The sequence below is a fragment of the Amia ocellicauda genome, chromosome 4 (assembly GCF_036373705.1).
Source record: "Amia ocellicauda isolate fAmiCal2 chromosome 4, fAmiCal2.hap1, whole genome shotgun sequence".
NCBI classification, from domain to species: Eukaryota; Metazoa; Chordata; class Actinopteri; order Amiiformes; family Amiidae; genus Amia; species Amia ocellicauda.
This window is the reverse complement of record NC_089853.1, coordinates 31875762-31891607: the sequence shown is the minus strand read 5'-3', so window position 1 is coordinate 31891607 and position 15846 is coordinate 31875762. Positions and strand designations below refer to the sequence as shown.

General features: G+C 39.4%; 1 protein-coding gene across 2 annotated transcripts in view; it reads right to left on the bottom strand.

Annotated features, from left to right (window-relative positions):
- Positions 1-15846, bottom strand: part of sema4ba (sema domain, immunoglobulin domain (Ig), transmembrane domain (TM) and short cytoplasmic domain, (semaphorin) 4Ba) — a 57264-nt gene that overhangs the window by 20478 nt on the left and 20940 nt on the right. For both annotated transcript variants that reach the window (XM_066701897.1, XM_066701896.1), the window contains exon 2: positions 11713-12101. In XM_066701897.1, coding sequence (XP_066557994.1) covers positions 11713-11830 — 118 coding nt within the window. In that variant the 5' untranslated portion in view covers positions 11831-12101. The remainder of the gene's footprint in view (positions 1-11712; positions 12102-15846) is intronic.

Sequence of the window (15846 nt, the reverse complement as noted above, 5' to 3'; positions counted from 1 at the left end):
AAGAGTATACTTTAATCTGCTAAGCAGCCGACAAACTCCAAACTGGGGCTCTTTCAAAGTGATTACAGAATGAAATGAGGAGGGCTGTGTTAGTTATCACTTCAGTCAGATAGATCAGTGGTTCTCAAACCTGTCCTGGAGTACCACCTAGCCTGCTGGTTTTTGTTCCAACCCAGCTCTCAATTGTTTAATTGAACCCTTAATTGAACTAATAATTTCCTAAATCAGAGCCTTTTAATTATTTTTAACAGTAGGGTTTTTAAGTTAAGTATAAAATTGTGTAAGGAAAATATTAAAGAACCAACTTTTTATCAGTTACACAATTTTAGAGTCAAATGTAAATCAAATTACTTAAAAAAGGGTTCAATTAGGTAATTAAGAGCTCGGATGGAACACAAACCAGCAGGGTAGGTGGTACTCCAGGACAGGTTTGAGAACCACTGAGAGAGATAGAGAGATAGATAGAGAGATAGAGATAGAGAGATGTGTGTTTAAAAGGTATTTACATTGAGCTTATTTAGTATAGCATGTGAGTCACATGGCTAAAATAAAAGGATCTATGGTAAAAAAAAAAAAAAGAGGCAATTATATATTTTTTCATTAGAACAAAAAAAAAACCAATATTACAATATATTTACAAAATAGATAGTTGAATTTCGGATCTGACTAGAGGCAAAGTTTGATGGGCACAAAGAAACAAAAACGCACAAACTGTGACCAAAACACAAACTAAATAGCTGAAGGCATGTATTCAGATGCCCCTAAAAGCTCTCTCGTCTTGTATTTGCAGTTGTAAACTATAGGGTTGGCCAAAATTGAAAGTGTTTACATGCTTTCAGAAATGCTCTTTAGGGTATAATTAGTGGACATTGCATAAAGCTTCTAATTGTGCTACTGCAAACAGTTTTGAAGCCACCTACACGTTTCAGCCCTACCTACTGCTCTCCAGTTGGTGCATTAGCCTTGCTACCAAAATGGAAATAATAAACTACTATTGATGTTTACGACTCAAGATTTAAGCTCTTCAATATGTCATAGGAAAAAAAAAAAGAAGAACATAAGACTTGTGGCTGTTGGCAACTGGGCAGCTTCAGTGATAAAACACAGTGCAGCTGCAAGACAAGCTCCATCTTGTGCAAATTAAAGAACAACTCTTACAGAATGTGGTGCTCTGTCTCTCTCCCTTTTTAATTTATATATATATATATATATATATATATATATACACACATGTATTTTTTTTAAAAGAACGTTCTTTCCATCTGGACTAAATTAAAGAACTAAAAGATTGCCTAAATCCGAGCAGTGAAGATGCTAATGGGAGAAAAACTATGGATACAAATTCCAAAAGATATCACAGAGTAATGAGTAATATGTGGGTTATTTTATGTCAACGTGGAGCGTTCAGCACAGACAGAAACCGTACATTTAGTTTTTTCCCCTTTCTCCACCTGAAAGTGGATTAAAACCCCTAATCACCGGGAGTCTGTGAGTCTGTACTATAAAGGCAACAGGTTATTTCAAACATTGTTTAAAGGTTTAGTCTATAGGTTTAATTAGTTAAAAGAAATGTAATTATCTCAGAGAGAATTCAAAATGTTCTAGCGAAAAGATATTCACCTCTGAAAGCACAAGTACAACCCAAAGAATGTTGAATACTAGCAAGATGCAGAAAAATTATTCAAGTTGCTTGGTAATTATAACCCCGCATCTGAGACTAGATCATATATTGTCCAGTTACCCCTCAGTGCATCTTCCCTTCCACAGACACAACTGCATCCTACTTCAGAATCTGCAGTGACATTTATCCTGGTGCCAGGGTCTATGTCCAAGAGGAATTTGGAGATGTATGCATCTGTCCAGCAGCCCTTAAAATGACGGGATGTGCTCTGGAAACTGCATCGCCCCTTTAAAAGGCATTTATTTATATTTCTGCCAATACTGGCCATTAAATTAGCAGTGGTGATAGACCAAGCCTATCAACTGCTTACCATAGCCGGGGAACATTCCAGATTGAAATTCTGTGAACAGGCTATGTAGCTAAATTATTGGTGCTAAACTCTCCAATAAGAAGCCATGCTGACTTGGCCATGAGAATCTATCACCGAACAGTTCCCCATATACAACTAATTACACCAAAGCCAGATTTGCTGCTGTAATTAAGCCTAAGGGTGGATCAATGAAGTATTAGACTATCAGCAATGGAAAAACACCAAAAGGTTTGGAATATGATCAAGGTTGTATGTTTGGTCACATCATTTTAATTTTAGCAAGTTAAAAGAAATGTTTGAATCAAAGGCTTATTGTCCCAAAAAGCGATTGACAGATTAGAAACATTTTATATTGAATGTTTTACAGGAACACAAAGAAGATGACACACACTACTTTACGGTTTGCTGAATTCAACATATGGTCTCATATACAATTTTACAGGCTATGATATGAATGTAAAAGTATAGAACCCTTTGTAGAAAAGCAATAAAACCATGGCACAAGCAGCAAAACAAATTTCATTTCAAACTGACAGTTTGTGCTGTTGTTGCTGTTGGCTGTTAAAATTTGTTCATTCCTCTTCGGCCAAACGCTCTGAAGCCTTACTTTTCCAGCTGCCATGCGTCTATTTTGTCTAAAATAACGAAATGTCATTAGGCTGCCCTCCCTTTATAATTATTTATTTGCCTCTCTTTTTCACATTCTGAAGCACTTATTAGATTAATACCATTTTAAGAGATCTCTGTACTGGGTGTCTATTAGCCCTTCATTTTTGTTTCTTCCAGGGTCCACTCTTGCATGATATCAGAGACATTGATATGGACATATTAAGCCATAACAAATTACACTCTAACAGTTTCCTCTTGTGCTTTTCTTTGGCTTGTTACACAAAAACTTGAGAACAGAAATTCATGACATAATTATGGTACTTTCCCTTTTCTGAAGCCATTATTTTAGTGAAAGTGTTCCTTTCCTTCTGGAAGTAGTTTTTTTTTTGGATGAAGACACCAGAAGGACTTCAGCAATTACAGTTTAGGGCATAGATCTCACAGGGAGTCTTCAAGTCTCTTACTACTGTTTAATCAGCTGGCTGCCCCCAAAGGGCTGTAAACCGGTGATGCCATGTCTCACACCTATTCCTAGTCTGATTTTGCCCCGTTTCATTAGCTCTCGTTGGCTTTTCGACTTCGGACAAACATTGCTGCTCCCTGTACTTCCTGTGTGACGTACTTTGCACAGTGACCATTTCCAATCACAAAGGGCCATCGAAAGGAAAAAATTAAAACTGCCCACGCGCAAGACCTTTACTTATTAATCCATTTAAGGCAAATAAATTACGCTGGCTACCAAGGAAACTTGTTAATGCCATTTCTCTGGTGCCTTGGCCAATGAGCCTGAATGAGTAAGGGCTTTACAGTGAGTGGTGCAATGCATCCCACTGCCAGTTTGGTGTGAATGGGTCACTTTGCTTGAGTGAGTGACTACCCCTCATAAATAAACCAGTTATTTGCATTGAAGATTTAGTGAAAAGAAGAAAAAAAATACAGAACAGAAAGCTGAAAAGCACTGCCCCTTAACACAATCTTCTGGTACACTTCGCTTTGAGGTAGGAATAGTTTTGTGCATTCAGATCACAACAGTCTCAATTGCTTGCAAATATCTGTGCAACAGATTGTGAAAAAAACACTTTGGTTGAGTATAAATATTGTGATGCTTAAAAAAAGGTAAATCTGGGTGCAGAAGCCCTGCAGAAAACTCTCAGCTGGTATCACAATTTACAGGATGTCAAATTAATTAGGATTTTTGGTTGGTTAATAAAAATACTCTTTTTGGACAGCTCCTAATTCCATGTCTGTTAGACTCAGACAGGGAAAAATAATAAATCGCATCTCTCAGAGGTATATAGGAGAGGTAGACAGATTTTATTCCCTTTTAAATCTGTAATCCATTATTTTTTTTTTTTGTACTTTATGAGGAGATTGTTGATCGACTTGAAGAACCACTACTATCCTTGAGCTGACATAGGAAGAAAATTCGACAGATGACAACAGAATCATGAATGGATTGTAAGCCCAAAATATTTTAGGGTTTAGACCCTCAGGAGCCTAAAGCCATGGCTTTTTAATCATAGTCTTAAAATAATTTATTGGAAAATGTATGTAAATAAGTATCCATAGGCATGCCCCAGTTTTAACAAAGAAGCAGGTCATTTTATACAAAGCACAGTCTGAGACGTAACATATACACATGTAACCCTGTTCAAAACGGTTTCAATTCTCCTGGAGTGTAATTTCCAACACAATAGAATGCAATTTATGTTAAAACTATTTCCTACAAATGACATACAAATTCACTTAATTACAAATCAGATCTATAAAATCAGTTTCTAAAAGCTTTTTGAGCTATTGCATGCACTTAAAATAGAAAATGAACTAGACCCAGATGGACAGGGTTCTAGATGGTTTGAGCGCAGCCTTCCTCAGCTTGCCTCGTGTGCTATTCTTAACACAGCAGGGCCGTGTTTTTTTCATTAGCAGTCCCTCACGTACCAGGGGGCAAATGTGGGAAAAGGCTGCGAACACAGATCTGCTGCAGTGATGATATCAGCCGCAGTGAAGTGTAATGCACAGGATAGGAGTGACAGCTTTTTGCCAAGGCAGTCGTTCACAGGAAGGCAGTCTGGCGAGACGAGCAAAGTTGGTCAGTAAACAAAGTCAGTAGCCGTTTAGGAGCTGTCAGAGAGTGGCACACGAATAATATGCACTGCATTAAGAAATGACAGCATTTAAATAATGAATACTAGATTGTAATAAGGATGAAGACTTTCTGCCCCTCAGAGCCAGGCTCCGAGTGGAAAAATAGAAATGTATAAATTAAACTGTTTTATGCAGAAAACGGGCCAGCAGAAAACAATACAATAATATAACTGTCTATTGCGATGCATACTGTAAACCAATATATATGGTAAGAAGCATTTATTCACAAGTTGCATAAGGTTGTTTCTTGGTTCTAAGCATTTCACAATTTAGTATTTGAGCTTATGACTGAACTGTACCAATATAAAAACTGTTAGGTAGTCGTTTTTTTAAGCTATAGATAATTTGAATACATTAAAAGTAATGTTAGTAATAATTGTTTAAGAGACCTCAGGTGACATGCAGATAAGTGCTCGGAGTTTACTGCCGTCAAACTCATGTGAGAAGGAGCAGGCCCTGCCTATTTAGGGATCAACATAAATTAAGGACTGATGGATCATTGGCAAGGTTGCCAGGCCGCAGTACAAGAACAGACAGGCTGGGAGTGTGGGAGGTAGGGGAAGTTTATAGCTCGAGAGAGGCAACGAAAGACTGGGGATCATTAAAGATCAGGTGTCATTTGAAGTCTGTGTAGCGTACGCTTTCCACCTGTGATGGGGGACTTGTCCTGGACCAATTCACTCTTTTTCATTTCACCTACACATATACAGGACATCACGTTGGCACATGTGCCTGCAACCAGGTGTTGTTAAACCAGAGACAAACCTACCCAAGGTATACCTGGAACATTGAGGCATAAATGTAACCCTTTGATTTCTCATTAAAGGCATTTGTTTTGTCTTGTCACAGACTATCGTTCTTTAAATACAGAAACTATGATATGCAAGCATAGACATACAGCTCCCCCATTCCATGCACACCATATTATTATTATTGCATTCACTTGGTAGACACCTTTATCCTCCTCCTTTCCTGTGCCCAACATAATAGCCTAGCTAGGATTGCAGAGGTGTGGCATACTGAAATTCAGATCAAATAACTGCTGGACATCAACAACTCTATTCTAGCAGCTCAACGAGTCATCTTTTTAAAGAATACTCCCAGGCAATGAGGAATCAGAAAGTGAACCATGCCATGACTATGCCCATTAAAACTATTACGAGGAATAATAAAAGAAAGCAAAACAGAGATTAATATGAAGCAATTACATATGAGCTGTTTGCACATGTCACAGTAATCCTACAAGAAGGAAAAAAAAAAAAGAATTTGAATTGAATTAGATGTTATTATCCTCCTATGATTAGGCACTCCTGTCGCTGCCACTGCTGGCAAAAAAAAAAAAGTACAAGTTTCTAGTAAATGAACATTAGAGATGTATTGCACCAGTGCAGTAGCAGGGTCCAACTCAGGCAGGCCTATCTAAGAAGAGGAGCGAGTCGGGCATCTGGAGTGCATTAAGACACCAGGCAAAGAGAACTCAAAAGGCACCAGGGGGTTCTTAAAAGGGATCCACTTAACTACTAGGTTTTTGTTTGCTATGTAAAACCAAAGAGGCACTTCTGGCAGTTGTTCTTGCGCAGCGTATAACGAGAATTGAAAAACACTGTACTTTCGGAATGAACGCTGACAAGAAATGGTACGATAGACTAGGTTAACTCAGCATCACAGATATCAATGATCCCAAAACAATTTGCATGGAAGTGCAGAGAGTAGCAGAGTTAGAAGGACAGACTTCAGAGATGTTCAGATCTAATTTCTAAAGCAATCAAGACGGCTACCAGAGATTTTGGAAGGATAACAGTTTTAGGAATTTCTTTCTAGACAGCTATTTTAACAGCAAAGATCAAATCAATGTATACAATATTGTTGTTATTATTATTAATAAATGGCAATGCAGAAGTGGTTCCAAAGCTGAATGTCTGGTCAGCCTGCAATTTGTCTTCAAAAGAAAACCACAGCTATAATTATCCATTTTTTTTTTTTTTTTAAATGCCACTTTCTCCATTAAGCCAATGTGCTATAGAGATGCCCAAAGCCCTCATCAACCTGGCATTGCCTCTGTGCCGACTCATTAGAAACGCCTGATAAAGGCACCAGACAGAGACACCAGCACTACAGCGCAAAAGGCTTTTACTGACTTCAATCTCTCTGATTTTCTATAATCTCAGGTTTTGGGGTTCCCAGTTCACTAACTTAAGCAGCTTCCTCTGAAGTCCACTTCTCCCTGAAGGCTGTGGTAAGACATTGTATAAGTACTGAGCACAACTACAGAGATTGTCAACTGGAAGCAGTGCCAAAGGAGGAAAAGGCTTTAAGGTTAGTTTATAAACACTTGGTGCAACTAATTGAATACACACAAGATGAAGGAAGGCTTGTAAGGCAATGCCAAACATGATTTATGGGCTGATGTTAGTGGCATTTAAAAAAAACTGCGTTGCTTTTCACAGATTTGTAGCTAAGTGTACCAAGATCGGCGTACAGCTTTCACCCTTGGATGAAAAAACGAGAGCTTCCAAAACTCACGTCTTGACGAACCAAGGCAAAGGGCAAAAAGAAGAAGTCTTTGTGCAGACGTCACCTTTTATACATTCAGGAAGTGGAAGGGTCCTGTTTGAGTGACGGGCACAAGGGCCAATGGCAACTTTGATAGACAACTCTCTTCGCACATGCTGAAAACCCCTCCCCCTTGGGCAGTGCTTCTAACTTGAAAGATAACCTATAAAACCATAGAAGTAGTAACACTGCAAACCCAACAAGCGCTACTATAGCAAGAACCATATACGTATGACGGTAGCTATGTCTACATCAATCTCGGAGCTCTAAATGCTGCAGGTTCACCAAAGCTGGGAAATCTTGTCATTAGGGTTTATAGTTCTCGCACATCGGCAGCCCTCTTTTATTAAACAGAAGATTTGGAAGCTTTTGAAAGCCGGCACGCGTATATCATACCCCAGGTCTTTGATGGGCACCAGTGCATGTCTAAATCTCTCAGTGTGGCGCCCAGCCTCTTCAAGCTCCACCCCGCCTACTGGCAGGCATGGTCAGTCAGCGCAGGCCATGTAGAGCAGAAAATATACATTGACAATTTGACACATCCCCCTTTGCGATGTATGTGGAAAGTTTGCTTCATACATGCACAGTGGATTTGATTTTGATTCATTTACGGCTGAATTATTACACAGGCTTCTCTTGGTTCTGTGTAACCAGTCTAAAACGGAAACTCACCGGAACAGAAAGGAGTGTTTTGCGGCCTGCAGCTTTATAGCCATTTAATTGCTGCTGTTGTTGTGGTTCTTATAATTACAAGCAGTAGGATTGTTGCATGGACCTATTTTGAATTAAATCCTGCTAAAATATGCCCTTTTCCAAACTATACAGAATATATATATTTTTTTAAATCAAGGGAAAGAAAAATAAATAAATACAAATCTGGTCAACCCCTGTGGTTATCCCCGGTGCGCAGTCTGTGATCCCCTGGGTTTGCTCTGATATGCGCGTAATAAGAAACAGACAAATGTTCACACTTTAACACCCTTAAGTCTCTATTCATTATTCATGGTTCATTAGGAGCTGGGATTCCTCCCAAAGAGAAAGGTTCTCCTCACAGTGCCTTGGCAGTGCTGACTCTTATCAAGCAAAGAATTGCTTTCTCAATCTCCAGACACTTCAGACATAGCTAAAGAGATTCAATGGTAGAGAAGTGTCCTGTTGTAGATCCATAAAACATGCACAGAAGAGACGGAGACACACCATGGTCTTTTAATCTGGAACGTCAGGGTCAGTGGGTTTTCAGTCAAAATGATTTAACCCCATCTGATATTTTAATGTCGAGTGCCTTTATCACAACTTACTTTTTACAATGCTTCTCCAGGGTTCGCCAATATGCATTTTTTTTATCACAAAACTGAAAAGACTGCACTGCTTGGTTGGCACGAGAGAAAAAAAGCCCTAGATTTAAAATTACTGTTAAGACAATCTAGTGGAAGTGACATCCCCTGACTGATATTTTTACACAGGAAAGCGCACTGTATTAAAGTAAGGTGCAACACTGCTTTGCCTGCTTTCATCATTGAAGACCTGAAAATATAGTGAAAATATTTGCCACGAGTATAAGGAAGACTCAATTTGCAGTAGAAGGATTATTTGCTATTCGTAATGGATAGCTGGTGTCTTTCTTAAGTGCTTTATCAAGATTGGTGATGTAGGCTCATTGTGCAGGCTGGCAGGCGAGTGAGATTATGATAAATAAATGTCTTGAGAAGCGGTGGCGAGCGTGTTCATACAGGCCACGTTACCTGAACTTTATGTGACAGCTTGAAATACTTGCAGCAGCTGAAAGGACTGACAAACACTTTGCTCATTTGTCTACGTTACTGTGCTGGAAATCACGGCACATGCGCCCGTGTGCCTCTTTTAGCTCTGTGAATTACTTGACCATGTGAGATAATGCTGAAGATGGACAACTTCTATTAACTTGCAAGTGTGCGCAAAATTGTTTAGAATAATGTTAAATACAGCCTTCACTTCGGAGCACACATTTCAACACACCTCTCTGGATCAATATGCATTTGTAAAGTTCATGATGCATCAGTGAACTGTGCATTATCATTTTCGTTTCTTAAAAAATAATAATGCTTGTTTTTAAATGGACATGCTTTGTTGACATCTTGTTAAAGTATTTGCATATTATTTTTAAGTATTATAATAGGAATGCTGTCAAGCATGTTGCATTAGAATGAGTGTCAAGTCAACCGGGGGGAGGAGAGTTAAATATATAAAACAAAATCAGACCTTTTAGTCAGTGATGTTTTAAAAAGCCTTCCTTTAAAATGGTTGACATGAGTTTATCTGGCAGCTAAAATTCTCTGCTCAATTAAATCATGTAAACACATCATTAGCTGTAGGAGACATGGCAGGGGAGCCCTTGTGCAAGACCAACTGCAGCTTACAATAACTGCACCCCATTGTTTTCAACTACTCCCAAAACAATGGCTCTAATGCCTTTGGAATTAACACCAACCTGTTAAAACCTGAATAGTAACCACACTTATCAGCCTGCCTGCCAAAAACAACAGAGGTGTTTTGGCTCCGTGGCATATAGGCCTTTCTTTGCCTTATAGGACTCTGTTGAAAGGAAACTGAAAGACATTCAATTTTACAGGCGGTGAAGTCGGTACAAAGCAGCTGTGGGGGTTTTGATTCGACATTACAGGGAGGTGACTGAAGAGAGCACACGTGCAAAAACATACACAAACTCCCTGCTTTTAAATGACTGTTCCCCTGCCAAAGACACCTGCCACACTGAGCCACGCTGCGTGGGCGAGATGTAAAACACAAGCCACCTGCTGATGCATCGGGACACCCTGTCATGGATTTGGAAAAACAAGTTAACCAATTAATTGAAGAAGAGGTTCTGCATTGGGCTCAGCTCATGTTATAAAGTCTAATTTGGCTCATTTGTTTGAAAGAAGCTACAGTACACTACCATCATTTTGGGGAGTTGTGGGGAATGTGTATATAATATATATATGTGTGTGTGTGTGTGTGTGTGTGTGTGTGTGTGTGTGTGAATAATTCAGTAGTGGGTATTTGATTACATGCTCAAAATCCCACTGGAAGCTTTACTGGGACGCTCCTACAATCGTTCCACTTCGAGACATGTGCTCAATGTAGGACTTACTATTATTGACTAAAAATGCATTTAAAAAACCTTTAAGGCATTCCTTTTGGTATAACACGTCTGGTTTAATTAACACCTATATAAATAACTGGCAAGGCAAAGATTTGTGAATTGGGAGTTATATTAAAAAGTGAACTGCTGCTGGGGAAGTAAAGTGCTTTCCTTAAAGTTGGGCATGGCCTGCCCCAGTCCAGGTATCATTTTACGAGTTTTCAACACACAGGAAGTGGCGCAGCTTTGTGAAAAACACTGACCCCTCCAGAAGCCCAGAGGAAGATGAGAGCTTTTCATCACCTCTGATTGCCAGGGTTAACCCAAGCTGCTTTCATTTATAGATTCAAAAATTATTATTATTTATAGACACTAAAAATATGCGTTGCTACAGGGTTTTCAGAAAATGGACACACACACACACACACACACACACACACACACACACACACACACACAGGTCAGCAGAGACTGGAGAATACCCAATGTGAGTACTTGTGCACATTTCTGAACTGTCAGAATTATCCTCTAGGTGCTGCACACTTGTAAACACACTTGCATCCTTAGCTCCCCTGGCTTATGTTACAAACGATCGCCAGTGCAAGTAGCCTCTGGGGTTATTGGAGTGTTCTGCTTAAATAAAAGGCCCAGATTAAATCTGATCTTTGACCCACTTGGCAGGCACAAGGTACAAACCCAGCACTTACTGGCGGGTGGCAGGTAGGAGGAAGACAAATGAAAAGTATTGAGATTGTTTCCTCCGAATTTTTAGAATCATCAGCACTGTACATCATTGACTGTTTCTGGAAAACTTACCTTTTTAAAAACTTTCCCCTTAGCCACTCTCCTTTTCTAGCTTAAATATTATCATGCATACAGCACTACTTCACAAGGGGCACTTTAGAGATTCACATGGCCTGGACCTTCCTTTCCAACTTTGTTTTCTGCAGTTCACCCATAAAGTATTCCTGCATCTCATTTAATATATTCACTATCTTGTACTGTAATTTGTTTCGCCATATTACTGTGTTCTGTTGTGCTGTATTCTGTGGTTTGCTAAACAAATAAGATAGGTAAGCGTACTACTATGTAACTTAGTAACTTTTATCTATTACTTATTAACTAAAGTTACTTACTGGATGAGAATTGGAAGTGACAATGTTGTCGGCTAAATTCTAGTGTGCAAAGCTACAGCTGCATGTGGTTTAATACCATGGAATGGTATCTAAAACTACAGATACATTCATATATAACCCCACAGCAAAGCCTGTTTGTAAACATGACTCGACTTACTGTAAAGGAAGCTCATGCGGGGTGTGACATCATCCTCCGTGGGCACCACAGCTTTCACGCCAGCCACACACAGTGAGGCAGCCAGCAGAACGAGAGAATCCAAGCCGGGTGACCGCATGGTTTCTGAGGCCGGTCCACAAGCTTGTACGGTTTAGTCTATCAAGATTGGTGAGGGAATCATGAAGAGCCTCTTCTGTTTGTTGCTTTTAATTTTTTCTCTGTGAGCAGCACTGCAGGCTTTTCGGTTTTCAAAACACGCAGAAGCTTGAATCCCTTGCGTTTGCAGTAGGACCTGGGCTTCGAGTGACTGCTCTGTCAATCAGTGTGCAACTCCCCGAGCCCGTCTATATGCAATCACAGCCAGCTCCTGGATTTCTTTTCCTTTGCATCTGCAGAAAAGAAGACAAACACAGCACATTCAGAGGCAGAACAAAAAAGATTTGAAGCAGTGCATTCAAAACAAATGGGTGGGTGGGGGGGGGGGCATTTGCAACCTTCAAGCTCACAAAATGAAAAGGGATTAAATTATGCTGTACATGACTGACCCAGTCATCTTGAGCAGCAGTGCACATCACGATCCCAGCAAATCTTTACGTCGCTGAAATGAACAGGTTCATTTAAGCTCACACTATTTATAATAAAGACAAGCCATGCTGAGAAAATCTTATGATCAATACAAACTATGTGAATCTTGGCTAAAGGGATTTGGCAGAATCGATAAGCATTCATATCAGATCCTTCTGCAGATTTTTTACAGATAGAACGTGCAGTCAGGCCAATTTCGAAAAGTTATGGGATTGGCCTCCTGAAGGAAGGCATCAAATCAGACGTGCCAACTAGGAGAAAGGCTTATTACTCTGAAACACTGCTATAGTATCACCACACTACTTTTTAATGCCGGCATGTATGGTCATATATGCAATACAATCGTATACAATTCAGATTAGGTTAAGATGAGTCCAGAGGTAAACAACATGCTTCTGCACTCCAATGGAACAAAGTATTTTCAAGAATAGAATGCAATGTGAAGTTTAAGTTTCCTTCTTATATTATTATTATTTTGTTTTAAATCAAACCCCACTCCAATAAGAACAAAGCAAAACAATAGATTTGCAGGACTTTAACTGATAACTGTAAACATCCATGTAAACTTGGTAGAATGCTTAAAGAGCTTACAGATGTTCTGCTTTCACTGTGCTCTCACTAGAACAAAGTGAGGATTCCTGGTGAAGCTGCTAATAAAGCAGCCATACATATTACATTAAGGGACCAGAAATTCTGAAGGATCAACAGCTTTTAACCTTACGTTGATAACATTCTGTCCAAATAAAGGTATTATAATGCATAAGATTAAAACAATCAAACAAAATACTTCAAATATGGTTTATACTTTCAGCCATAATAGCTTTGTTTTTCACAGCAAACATGTATGTTTAAAGTCCTGACCCATAGTCAACCTCTACAGAAATGAAAAAAATCACTGAGGGGAAAATGTTTATTCACTGCAAATTGTTAGGACGCGGCTTAACATTTAGGAGAAATATCAGGGGAACTTACGCAAACAAAAGGTAACTCGGAGGTCAGGCTGAAGTAACAGTGGTCTTTTGTCAACTTCCAGTCTGTCTTTAATTTATATCAGACTCACTTAGCTGTCCCCACTCACAGTCGATACCAGAAATCGCCCTCAAGAAAAGAGGACAAAAAGGGTGCAGCCCACACACCAGAGGATAGAAAACAGCTAACTCTTTAAGTTCCTACGCTGGTATACCTAAAGTACACCCAAAAACTATTAAAATCAGTGGGGACAATTTCACAAAATGAAACCAGGGCAACAGAACATTGTCATTCCTCCCTGTCGTGGAGGCTCGTCTCACAATGAACCTGCCTCTAAAGGCCTTGTGCTTTCTTCAGTGCCTCGCAGATAAACAAGCATGACATGCCACTGTGCCTGGTGCAAAGCTGAAGCTGAAGAGGCGTAAATGTGGGGGACGAGTCCTTTCTTGGAAACCTGAATGCACTTTAAAATTCCTTGTTTGCGGTCAGATTCCTGAAAGAGAGCGCAAGAAATACTCCTTCCGATTTCTCCACAGCTGTGCATCCAAATACAGTAGCATTCAGCAGCAGCCTGATCTGGCAGGCGAAATGCACTCCAGCATGGGTTTCTGTTCCAGATCATCTACAGCGGCCTCGGCACTCCATTGTCTTGGAGACAGTAGTTAACAGTAGTTTGACAAGGCCACTGTTTTGCACTTGTCATAGGATCTAAGTCTATGCCAAATGCCAGGATGGAGACAGTAGTTAATAAGATCATTCAGTAACTGGATATTTTTATAATATTACTTAGCAGTTATACACTTACATTTGTTACAATATATCATATTATTTTACAACCTATGTGACTTTGAGAACATATTTAAATGCTTGTGATGTGCAGGGATACACAAAAAACCTTATTGGTGTCCCTTGTATGAATGCAATCACAGTGCATCAGTTGCAACAAAAGTCAGGACTGGATATGCATTATTTTAGCACATCAGATGATTCCATCCTGTGAAATAAAAAAGCCATTTTTAAATTCTTCTTAACATGCAATGTAACTCAGATTACATTGCTTTACTGTTTATTTTTGAGGGGCTTTTAACATCTTAAGCAGAGCACAAATCACTTATCTTAATTTGTCATGCACGTCCAGAGCTTTAATGGATTTCTTGTAAACTGCAGTACTTTCAATACCCAGAACCTGTTTTCAATTAGTGTCCTGTATGAGCTGCACATTGGAGGTAATTTCAAGGATGACACTATTGTGGCGACATGCAATAAAAATTAAAATAGCTAAATTCCCACTAGACAAGGCTCTGTAATTAAAATCACAACGATGCAGGAAAAAGACTTCAAACAAATTGCAGTTCGATTACTTTACAAGGTAATTTTGTAGATCACCCACTGCATAGGCAGAATTCGTAGGAGCTTAATTTTCTTGCACAGATTTTGTTTAAAACATCAAACAGATATTCTCCATCTGTTTCCATTCTCCTTCTTCCAAATGTATCAGGCTGTCAAGAGTAGTAGTCTGTGATGCAGAAATCATAGTAGCTTGAAAGGCAGATAATCTCCATAAACTTAGAGTAGATTTAGTATAAAGGGAGTAAGAGTACACAAACACAAACTCATGTTTAAAAAAAAAAATATATATATATATATATCATTGACAGGATTGCTTCAGTCAACAAAACCTAATCCAACATTTGCTGAGGCTTGCCACTAACTGCACAGGGCAGAGTGCAACAGGGTGAGGTACACCCAAGTCCCCTTTTACCTCATTCCCATATGCAAACGATCCTGGGCTGAGCAAAACCTGATCTTTCTATGTGGCTGTTGTTCCTGGAACAACATAACAATTGATGCTGGACAAATTTCCACTGAACCAGGTAACATAAGATCAGTAAGACCCACAATGTGTGATGTCACACACCCTCTTTTTTGGAACAGAGGTAACCCTCGCTCTAACTCGAACACTGACCTTATATTCATGTTATTTCAGTTTGCTTTGGTCTGGGATGAACAGCTACATTTGCTCTTACTTGCACTACTCCCCTCATCAAGCTGCAATTCCATCAGCTACAGCAACAGATATATGTTCTCAATTCTGCCTTGTTTCAATTTGTTTTAAACCACTTGCCCAAAATCAACTCCTACCACTTGTGTATCAAAGACCTGTGAAAACCACAAATTATTCCTGATGGAGGCAGATAACAGATCAGAGATGGGTGTCTGCCAGGGAACTCAACCCATCCAAACCTAATAGAAAGGCAGGCTGGGGTGGATCTATACTAAACCGAATGACAAGAAAATCTATCCACTATGGCTGCAAAAGGATATGCAAAGTGGCTTTGCAGTGCAATTACATCTGAAGTCTGGGATTTAAATAGAATCACCAGGGGATATACTTCCTTCCAGGCTACCAGAAAAGCCAGTTATGCAATTTTGGCTTCTAATCAAGAGTCATAAGACTAAGTTCCACCTTCTTCTATTGCTGTTGACCTCCGTTCAATCAGATGGAATTACCTTAACAAATAAGAAGGCTAGCTATTGGGCTTATTATTCCAATACAAATTCCTTTAACCAAAAGCGTGT